The sequence below is a fragment of the Podarcis pityusensis genome (assembly GCF_964106645.2).
Source record: "Podarcis pityusensis genome assembly, chromosome: 10".
Taxonomy (NCBI): Eukaryota; Metazoa; Chordata; class Lepidosauria; order Squamata; family Lacertidae; genus Podarcis; species Podarcis pityusensis.
Genome location: NC_138035.1, coordinates 22,944,988 through 22,956,579, shown reverse-complemented (window position 1 = coordinate 22,956,579; position 11,592 = coordinate 22,944,988). Strand labels below are relative to the sequence as shown.

At 43.3% G+C, this 11,592-nt stretch overlaps 1 protein-coding gene across 3 annotated transcripts in view; it reads left to right on the top strand.

The window, feature by feature from the left end:
• Positions 1 to 9,756: 9,756 nt before the first annotated feature.
• AGK (acylglycerol kinase) overlaps positions 9,757 to 11,592 on the top strand; it is a 44,620-nt gene continuing 42,784 nt past the window's right edge. The window contains exon 1 of one of the 3 annotated variants that reach the window (XM_081024060.1): positions 9,757 to 10,000. Coding sequence is in view for 1 of the 3 variants with exons in the window: in XM_081024059.1 (XP_080880185.1) it covers positions 11,161 to 11,171 (11 nt within the window). In the remaining 2 variants the exon portion in view is untranslated. Of the gene's footprint in view, positions 10,001 to 11,145; positions 11,172 to 11,592 lie in introns of those variants that run through there. The other 2 variants (XM_081024061.1, XM_081024059.1) reach the window with 2 other exon arrangements.

The window sequence follows — 11,592 nt, the reverse complement described above, 5'->3', positions numbered from 1 at the left end:
CTCTATCACAAAAACAGACCATGTGTTTAGTAAGCTTTAATATGGTTTACTTACAAAACTCTTCAAAGGTCAGATTGATGCTGCAACGAGGAGGTAGACTCATGGAGGGTCCCCATGACAGCTAGGCTTGTCCACGTGTTACAATCAACACAGGTACAAGCTGTCTCTATGCATGTACAAGGGTTTGTGTGAAACAGTGAACACTTTATTTGTGCAGTTCAGCTGTTGTCTACACATGGACACAGCCTGTGCGTTTGTTGAACAGGAGCATAGGATGCTGTTTTGTACTGATTCCAACCATTATTCCACCTAGCGCAGTTTTGTCTGCCCTGATTAGGAGCAGCTCTCAGGAATTCAGACATGAGTCTCTTCCAGACCTACCTGGAGATGGGAAGGATTTGAACCCGGGACCTTCTGCACACAAAAGATTCTCTCTAACACGTGTGACTGAGCGAGTGTACAGCTCAACTGTTTGCGTACACAGGTTGTGTGCTTGTTGAGTGTAATGTGTGAACACCCGCATTGCCCCTCTTCGTCCTTGCATTCATTCCCTCTCTTATTTTCCTCTGGGTCTAGCTCAGCCCAGCTATTCCTTTGCTGCCCATCATTTGTCGTAGGGGCTTATCTTTCACTCCTTGCTTTCACGACAAATTTGTCTGCAACTTTTGCTATAGCCTTTCCCAGTTCCTGGACCTTGGGGGATTTTGGTTCTGAACACTTCACAGTTTATACCGCTAAGCAGAGAACAAGAAGGGATAATACCCATGACATTCATAGAGGAGTGAGTAAATTTTGCAACGTCTACCTGAATGAGTCCATCAATTGCTACGTCTTTATCTTGATGGGCAACGAACCAGTTGCTAATGAAATGTTGGTACTTTGCAGAAGCTCCAATTAATGCATTTCGATAGGGGGGTGAAGTCACAGCTATGTTAATGGCATACATGAATTATAAATTGTGGATGAATTGCCAAATGGGTGAAGGTAATGTTACATAGTGAAATATACTCAGAGTCGCAAAGTGATTTCATGCTCTTTATTCAGCTCATAGTGGTGAGGAGGAATGAATGAAAGTCCCCTCAAAGTATCTGCTTTATATACATTATTTACACAATGGGATGCACATGATTGGCTAATTCTGGAATTCTACTGTAAGCCAATCAGGTTGTGGATTCACTTATATCTGGAGCATGATTGGGTGGTTCCTGCCAACCAATCATACTGCTGCATTGTTCTAGGACCAATCAGACTGCTGCATTCTGAATCCTATTGTTCTAGGACCAATCAGACTGCTGCAATTTGGATCCTATTGTTCTAGGACCAATCAGACTGCTGCAGTTTGGATCCTATTCAACTCAGTACATAACACCTAGCTAGGAAGGCTGACTGCGTTACCAGTAATCAAAGATCATGCTTTGGAGTGCAACATAAGGAGCCAAGAGCCAGGAAGGCCTCACACATCTACATTTCTTTGCAGTTAGGCAGCCAGAGTATGAGTCAGGAGGAGGGATTCCTCTTATGTCAATATTATGCAACAGCTGGAGATAGTACACATAGAATCATAGAACTGTAAAGCTGGAAGGGACTGTTAGAATTCCTGCTCCATGACTGCAGTCATAGGATTGTTGTCTTTCACATGATGGTATATGTTTTGACTCCTCAGAGTGGGAAGTGATGGAGACAGGATGTTTGTGTTACTGTGTTCTGTGAAGTGGGACTATTGTCCTTTGTTCTTTTTCTCTTTGCTGTCTGATGCTAGAGAGAGAGGGAGCCATGTTGCAGTGCTCCGTGTGTGTTTATATGTAAATAAAGTAGATTAGCCAACATGCTGAGTTGCTGAGGTCTGTCACGCAAGTTGCGAAGACTCTGTGGATCCCTAAGTGTGCCGGTGTCTGTTGGCATCGGTCGCTGTGATGTTCAGGCAGAAGAAAGCTTTTGAAGCTCCCAATCAACCAGAAGGGAGGGAACATGCCAGTCGGGCATGTGTCTCTACCAGGGTCCTACTTGAGTGTAGGACGAGCTCCTGACAGGGACCTCTGAGGGTCATCTAGTCCAACCCCCTGCAATGCAGGAATCTTTTGCCCAATGTGGGGCTCGAACCCATGACCCTGATATTAAGTCTCATGCTCTACCAACTGAGCTATGTTGGTAGGTACCCCTGAAGTTGTCCGTCCAGTAGGAAAGTTGTTATTGTTTAGTTGTTTAGTCATGTCCGACTCTTCGTGACCCTATGGACCAGAGCACGCCTGGCAGTCCTGTCTACCACTGCCTCCCGCAGTTTGGTCAAACTCATGCTGGTAGCTTCGAGAACACTATCCAACCATCTCGTCCTCTGTTGTCCCCCTCTCCTTGTGCCCTCTATCTTTCCCAACATCAGGGTCTTTTCCAGGGAGTCTTCTCTTCTCATGAGGTGGCCAAAGTATTGGAGCCTCAGCTTCAGGATCTGTCCTTCCAGTGAGCACTCAGGGCTGATTTCCTTAAGAATGGATAGGTTTGATCTTCTTGCAGTCCATGGGACTCTCAAGAGTCTCCTCCAGCACCATAATTCAAAAGCATCAATTCTTCGGCAATCAGCCTTCTTTATGGTCCAGCTCTCACTTCCATACATCACTACTGGGAAAACCATAGCTTTTACTATACGGACCTTTGTTGGCAAGGTGATGTGTCTGCTTTTTAAGATGCTGTCTAGGTTTGTCATTGCTTTTCTCCCAAGACTTCACAGTAAATAACCAGAAGACCCTGCAACAGTTCCACTCAATACTAGCCCGTGTTTTGTTAGCCCCAAAATGGAAAAGGAGCGAGGTCCCAGCTAAAGAAGAATGGCAACTTAAGCTGACGGAATACGCGCAGCTTGCAGACTTAACATATATGGAACAAAAGAACAAGAAGAACATATGTTTAGAGAAGATTGGAAAATATGTATTGAATATATGGGGGGAAATTGTGTACACTTGAAAACATTGGCAGCATTATGATAAATTCAACAGTGTGAATAAGTTTTGATGAATGTGATAATGGAATACTGAATGGTTTAGTTTATGTAAAATATGCAGGGATTTGTGATACGCAAAATGAACCGTGGAGAGAGAAGAAGGGAAGTCATTGATGTTTAAATGAGTATTCAAAAATGTAAAATAGAAAATTACATAAAAATTACATAAAAATACTAGCCCTGTTTAGACAGCATATTTGAAGCTGGTGCCCTCTAGATGTTTTTGAAGTACAACTTCGGTTAGCCCAGGCAGCATTGTGAATGGTCAGGGATGATGACCACTGGTCTTGTTAGCTAGGGATGATGGGAGTTGTAGTCCCCAAACATCTGGAGGGCTGAGTTTGCCTATGCCTGTCTAGTCCAACCCCCTGGAATGCAGGAATGTGCAGCTATCCTGTACAGGGATCAAACCTTCAACACCATACTCTAACCAGCTGAGCTATCCATATCCTCCAATATAAACTCATTGACACCTGGAGGGCACTAAACCCCATTCAAAGGGATGTCACCTATTACTCAGAGAAACACAAAATTTATACAAGAATTGCCCACCTTTTGATTTCACACTCCTGGTGTTCCAACAGAAAACCCTCAGCACTTGGAGTCGTAAGTGCCTATTGGTACCACTCTGAACTACAAACCTGTCCTGGTGCTTGAGCCCTTTGCTATTACAAAATAAACTAATGTCAGCAAAAACGACAGAAAAAATAAAAAGGTTTTTTTGAAAATGAGCAAGGGCGCTTGTGTTCCCCACATTCATTATGGGCACTCTAAAAAGCAATGCTAAGGGCCACTATTATTAGTGAAGGCAGCAGAAGAGAAACAAATCTCAGACAGATTCAGGAGAATATTTTATTTGGAGAAATATTTTTTTTAAGAACTACGGCACAAGGGGACAGCTAGTAACAGGGTATATAAAATTCCAATCAGAAAAAATCAAAATTGGATTCTTCAGACGTAAATAAAATAGAAGACTCCTTGTCAATCAATATTTTTATGAATTTGATGGTAAAAAAATCCAAATTATTAGCAATAAAATTAAACAAAAATGTAAAAAGGCACAAACTGTTCTTTAAAACCCCAAGGGGAGGAATCTACCAAGGTAAGGCAATACTAATCAATTTTAAAATTCATTTGAAAACATATATGCTCATTATTCAAACCTATTAGTTTGAATAATGAGGCAATCGACCCATATCTGGATAAAATAGGAGTACAGTTGGATGTTGAGCAAATGGACTATTTAAATCAACCCTTTACAACAGAAGAAATTGATAAACCAATTAAAAATTTAAAACTAGGAAAATCTCCAGGGAAAGAGATTTGTGGGCAGTTTCTATAAGAAATAAATGAAACCAAACTAATTCCCATTCTACGTGTACTGTTAAATGACAGGGGGAAAAGGTGAAGTTATCCAAGACACATGGAGACACATACAAGGGAATAACAGAATGGCAATACCAAAACCAAATAGAATAGATACTATTAGGAGGGTTCTAAATACGATCTATAATGGAAGAAAAAAACCCCACTTTCCTTTAGAATTTTGTTACTGGATGCAAGCAAAGCTTTTGATGGGCCGCCTTATCAGTCTTAAAAAATGAATATGGGTGTCTGTTTTGTCATCATATTGCAAAGACTTTATACAGGCAGAACAGCAACTATTTTTTACTCTAAATAGGGGGCCAAAACAGGGGTGCCCCTTATTCCCACTTCTGTTTGCCTTCGCCAGGCAGCCCCTGTACACAATTTCCCCCCATATATTCAATACATATTTTCCAATCTTCTCTAAACATATGTTCTTCTTGTTCTTTTGTTCTATATATGTTAAGTCTGCAAGCTGCGCGTATGCCGTCAGCTTAAGTTGCCATTCTTCTTTAGCTGGGACCTCGCTCCTTTTCCATTTTGGGGCTAACAAAACACGGGCTAGTATTAAGCGGAACTGTTGCAGGGTCTTCTGGTTATTTACTGTGAAGTCTTGGGAGAAAAGCAATGACAAACCTAGACAGCATCTTAAAAAGCAGATACATCACCTTGCCAACAAAGGTCCGTATAGGAAAAGCTATGGTTTTCCCAGTAGTGATGTATGGAAGTGAGAGCTGAACCATAAAGAAGGCTGATTGCCGAAGAATTGATGCTTTTGAATTATGGTGCTGGAGGAGACTCTTGAGAGTCCCATGGACTGCAAGAAGATCAAACCTATCCATTCTTAAGGAAATCAGCCCTGAGTGCTCACTGGAAGGACAGATCCTGAAGCTGAGGCTCCAATACTTTGGCCACCTCATGAGAAGAGAAGACTCCCTGGAAAAGACCCTGATGTTGGGAAAGATGGAGGGCACAAGGAGAAGGGGATGACAGAGGACGAGATGGTTGGACAGTGTTCTCGAAGCTACCAGCATGAGTTTGACCAAACTGCGGGAGGCAGTGGAAGACAGGACTGCCAGGCGTGCTCTGGTCCATGGGGTGACGAAGAGTCGGACACGACTAAATGACTAAACAACAACAACAGTGAGGAAGGAGGGAATAGCAATGCAACACGGCCACACATACAAATCAACAATATCTGGAGGAGAAGAGAAGACGCTGTATACAGGAAAGGCCAAGTGAGATTTCAAGAGTTCTTGTGTGTTTTTGGGTGGTTGGAATCCAGCTGTGTGCAGCAGCTGACACCATTGCAAAGGTAGTTCTGCTCAACCAAATGAGCATCCTTAGCAAGACCAGGAGCAGCCATGCCTTCCATGACAGCCTGAGCTAGAGAGCCATCTAGCGGTAGGTAGGTCCACTTTACCAGGAGAGACTCAACGAGGCAAAAGAGCTTGGGGGCTTTTTTCTGCTAGGACCAAACAGAAACGCATCTTTCACACCAGTCAGCAAATCATTATAATTAACACCAAAGCCTGCAAGTTTTCGGAGGCTTAATTGGCAAATTAGTCAACCTAAGCTTTAGCTGATTAATCAGGAGCAAATTTTAATCGACAAAAAGCACGTTTAATTGATGGAGCTGAGAGACTGAAGGAACGCTTGCCTGCTTTGCTTAGAAAAACAAAACAAAACACATTTTGAGATTGGGCATGTCTTACTGCAACATTTTCACTGACATATTCAAGATTAATGTACATTTTAAGATGAATGGGGGAGGGATCCCTCACATGCCTTCATTATCCTGGGAATGATCAAGGATTGGGGTTGGTTGGTTTTTTTTTAACAGTATGCAGCTCTGCTGAAATTGAAATTGACTGGTTTAAAAAGTAATGATTTAAGCAACTAAAAATCTGCAGTGGTTGATAGGCCAAGTGAGACACGAAAGAGGAGATTCTTTAGCTGTGCAAGGCCAAGTTCAATGAAGTACTGTAAACAGTTTAGACCCTACCCCCAGCACATAGTTAAGGGCCACTTCATACATTCAGCATAGTCAAGTGATATAAAAAACCATTTCCCCTAGACTATAATACATCATAAAATACAAATACATTTAAAAAGAAGACAGGAAAAAGGAATGATTAAAGCAAAACAAAACAGAGAACATCATAAGGAGCATATATGCTCATGATAAAGGAGGATTTAGATTCTCAATTGTTAATAAAAGTTACCCTTATAGTAATAATTCCTCTGTAAGTCTGTAAAAAAATTAATGGGGGGGGGTTATCCTAAATTGTATTTCCACGATGAAGCATGAGTCCATGTAGGCTCCAAAGACTGAAACTCTCCCACTTCCACTTATTTAACCTCTTGTCATCAGCTGATAACAAAATACTTATTTCCAGCAATTTCCAAACTAGATTCTCAAAAGAATCACATACGCAAGGTAATTTCCCTTGGCCTTTAAATAAGACTGCAGCACAGAAATCAGAGGGGTCCTTTGAACAACTCTCTTTTTATGTTTCCTGGTCCCATGCTGCTTCGCTAATCACTCCTGCTCAATATCTGAAACAAAAACAGCAGAACAAGTTGGGAAGAAGTATCTGGAACATGGAGAGATACAGCAGGTAGGTTTTGCCTCCAGGGTGACCAGATGTCCAGAGCAAAAAAAACACACACACAACAACCCCCAAAACCCAACAACTAAAAATAAGCCAAGTAGTTTTGCCACAAGGGATTCAACAAGAAATGCTACATTGGGTCATATAAGCCTGGATGGGTAATAAGACAATAATGAAGTCTGTTGCAGCTGTTCATTAGTTTGAATGGATGCAGTGCACCTGGTAGGTTTGGACTAGTCTTATCTGCTGTAAAAAATATTAAGACACTGAAGTCATCCAAGATGCACCAGCCGAGGAGCTGTCTTCTATGATCATTCTATTTGGAAGGTCATGTTTCACAGATGACCCGTCTATTTACCATCCACCCCGACACCCTGAGTTTGTTGAGCATCCCTCATCCCTGACGGATTCAGGGCACAGAAAAGAAAGTCCTCCTTCATGCAGTGCGTAGCTAAACTACAGAACTGGCTCTCACAGCAGGCAACACCCATTTCGGTGGTTTTAAAAGAGGATTGGATGAAAACATGGAGGAGAAGGCTACCAATGGCTACTAGCCATGATGGCTTTGCTCTGCCTCCACGGTCAGAGGTGGCCATGATTCTGAATACGAGTTGATGGGACCTGCAGGGGTGGGGAGAGGCCTTCTGCTAAGGTCCCTAATTGAGACCAATCTAACCACCTTGCGACCTGGGACCTCCAAAATGTTATTATTTGTGGACCTTAAGGTCCTCCACGGGGCATACCAGGAGAGGCGGTCCCATAGGTACGTGGGTCCTAGGCCACAAGGGCTTTAAAGGTCTTTAAAGGATGCAGAATTGCTGCTTTTGAATTATGGTGCTGGAGAAGACTCTTGAGAGTCCCATGGACTGCAAGAAGATCAAACCTATCCATTCTTAAGGAAATCAGCCCTGAGTGCTCACTGGAAGGACAGATCCTGAAGCTGAGGCTACCAGCATGAGTTTGACCAAACTGCAGGAGGCAGTGGAAGACTGGAGTGCCTGGCGTGCTCTGGTCCATGGGGTCACGAAGAGTCGGACACGACTAAATGACTAAACAACAACAACACAAAGGATGCAGGACTAGATGGGCCGCTGGCCTGATCCAGCAGGCTCTTGCTTTAATATTTGTTGCAAACCACCCTGAGGAAAGATGGGAACACAAATACTGTAATGAAATATGCATATAAATTTATTAGCAGCAGTAGTAAGAATAGTAATAACATGATAGTGTAGATCAGGGGCAGGAAACCTTTAGGCTTGTGGAATCCATTTTGCTTTTTACCCAAAACCTTAACAGTACCCAGCCAGAACCAGGTGTGAAAGACATACAGGCCTAGAATACAAGGTTGCCTCTGAACCTAGGAGTTTTGTTTTGCGGAACCAGAACTGAGCCGATCTCCTTGTCCTTCCTTTTCACACAGGTTAGCCTCCTTCATCCTAGGTGAGGACGGACAAGCCTTTTTGCAATAGTTGCTGCTGCTCTTGTGAAACCATTGGAAAAGATTGGAAAACGTTTATTGAATATACAGGAAACAATTGTGTTGAAAATGTTGGCAGCATTGAGATAAATTCAACAGTATGAATAAGTTTGGATCGATGCAATAAGGGTATACTGAATGCTTTTGTTTTTGTAAAATATGCAGGGATTTATGATATGTTAACAGAAAGAGAGGGGGACGCAGGTGGCGCTGTGGGTTAAACCACAGGGCCTAGGGCTTGCCGATCAGGTCGGTGGTTCGAATCCCTGCAAAGGGGTGAGCTCCCGTTGCTTGGTCCCTGCTCCTGCCAACCTAGCAGTTCGAAAGCCCGTCAAAGTGCAAGTAGATAAATAGGTACCACCCCGGCGGGAAGGCAAACGGCGTTTCCGTGCGCTGCTCTGGTTCGCCAGAAGCGGCTTAGTCATGCTGGCCACATGATCCAGAAGCTGTACGTCGGCTCCCTCGGCCAGTAAAGCGAGATGAGCGCTGCAACCCCAGAGTCGTCCACAACTAGACCTAATGGTCAGGGGTCCCTTTACCTTTACTAATGGAGAGAAGAAGGGAAGTCATTGATATTTTAAGGATGTTAAAGTATATTTTAAATTGTAAAACAGAAAATTCCACACACACACACACGGCTGGATTTAGGTTTGATGACACCCTAAGCTACTGAAGGTAATGGGGCCCTTTATATGTCCAGCTGTCCTTTGTCAACAACAAATTGTTGCTGGTTTTTGTGTTGAATATATGCTATATGGTAATTTATGGACCTAATAGGTATCTAAAGCCATTTGCACATAACAAAATATATATTTTTATCAAAGTAATTGTTGAACTGAAATACAATTAAGAAGTATTTTAGGAAGCAGGCTAGCAGGCGGGGTCCATTACTTACATCATAGGAGCCTACACAACACAAAACACTGTTGCTGTATGTAGGTTTTATTTTATTTTATTTGTTTTTTATTTCTTTTTTTGGAAAATGTACATCCATTCCCCCCCTTTAAATTTCCTTTAAATTTTTTGGGGGCCCCCAAGAGAGCGGGGCCCTAAGCTATAGCTTGCTTGACTTATACGTAAATCCGGCACTATACACGCATGAATGAATGAAACCATCGAGAGCCGGCGATCAACCCCGAACCACCCACAGATCTTCCAGTGACAGGAGCCCGACGTGGGGAGCAAAAGAGGTTCCCAGGCCATTTCTCGTCGTGTGTGTGTGCGCGCGCGCGCGCGGTGCTTATTAACAGTCCTCTCTCCGCGCCGCCTCCGTCCGGGACGGCGCCTTTTCTCTCGGGAAAGCGGCCCGCGCGGAACCAAGGCGAGGCGGCTCACTGTTTCCGCGGGAGGCGGCGGGAGAGGAGCCGCGCGGCGCCCGGAAGCGGGAGGCTTCTGCCCGGGAGAGGCTGCGAGAGGGAGACGGAGGCCTCCTGCTTCTCTTTGCTCGCGGCAGCCTCGGCCCTGGCGGAGAAGGAGGAGGAGGAGCCAGAAGGGGCCGCGGAGCGGAGGCTGGCTAGCCGGCAGGCGGCGAGAGGCGGCTCCACGCGTCAGGTGAGGCCGCACGTTTCAAAAGTCAGCCAAGGACCCGCGTTTCCCTCGTGTCCTGCCTTTCCTCCAAAGAGCTTGGGGCGGGTGGGTGCAGGGCCGTATTTACGTATAAGCTAAAAAAGTTACAGCTTAGGGCCCCAGTCTCTTGGGGGCGACCAAAAAATTTAAAGGAAACGAAAAAACCATGTACATTTCCAAAATTTGAGATAAAAAAGAAAATAAATCCTACATACAGCAACAGTGGCAAATGGCTTTAGATACCTATTAGGTCCACAGATTACCATATAGCATATATTCAACACAAAAACAGCGGCAATTTGTTGTTGACAGCTGGACATATAAAGGGCCCCATTACTTCCAGTAGCTATGGGCCTCATCAAACCTAAATAATAATAATAATAATAATAATAATAATAATAATAATAATTTTTTATTTGTATCCCGCCCTCCCTGGCCATGTCCGGGCTCAGAGCGGCTAACATAAAATCCAGCCCTGGGTGTCCCCTTTTCTTTCAAAAAATGATCTTGGCATTTTGGAATATGCAGAAATGGGGAAACTTACCGGAAGAATAAGAAATCAAGTTAACATTATTTTGTTACAAAAGAATGTTAAAATGGTTTATTGAATATGTACAGAAAATTATAAACAAATAAAAGCATTGGCAGGATTATTGTAATCTGCAGTTTTATACGAGTTTTATATTTCAAGAAGATGAATGAAGGAGTAAATTAAGTTTATTTGGATATGCAGAAGATATTTAAAACAAATTTAAGGAACTGCAGAAAGGGGCGGAGGGAGTCAAGTTCTGAAATGTCAAAATGATTGTTAAAATTAGTGAAATGTGTAAATTTGGAAAGTATAATTAATGAAATGAAAACCACAAACAAAACAAAAAATGATCTTGGCAGCAGCAACGCTGCCAGATAGGCAGGGCAGACCTGTCGTGTCCATGACTATTTCTGCAGAACCTTAAAGACGAGCCGGTTTATTGTGGTGCAAGCCTTTGTGGACGGCAATCTGTGTCGTCATGGAATCGTGGAGTTTGAAGGGAAGCACGAGGGTCATCTAGTCCAGCCCCAGGCAGCATCGCCCATGGTCAGGGCAGATGAAAATCCCAACAACAGATGGAGAGCTACAGGTTGCCCACCCACTGGCATAGACCATGTCAATCATGTTGGTATAAAAGCAGCTTTCCTTGTTCCTAGGGTGCAATGATCAGAGGTTCAAAAAATGCAGGGCAGAAAATCTGCAGATGGAATTGCTGCCTGACAATAATTTCAGCCTCATTGCTAGTTGCCACAGGGGCCCAACCGTAAAATACGTTGCATGTCAGAAAGCTAGGGGAAATGTGATGTCTCTAAACATAATAATAATAATAATAATACATAAATATTTGGGGGGGGGGGGTGAGTGTCAATAATTTAACTTTCCATAATGTGTGTGTGTTTTAAAGAAAACCAGTAGCCTCCAAGGGAGGAACATTCTGTTCACATGCCCTCTCTTGTTGATACTGATTTGAAACAAACAAACAAAATGTTTCCTGTTTCAAGGGAAAGCCACTTGGCACAGGCTCAGACAAATTTAGATATGGTGC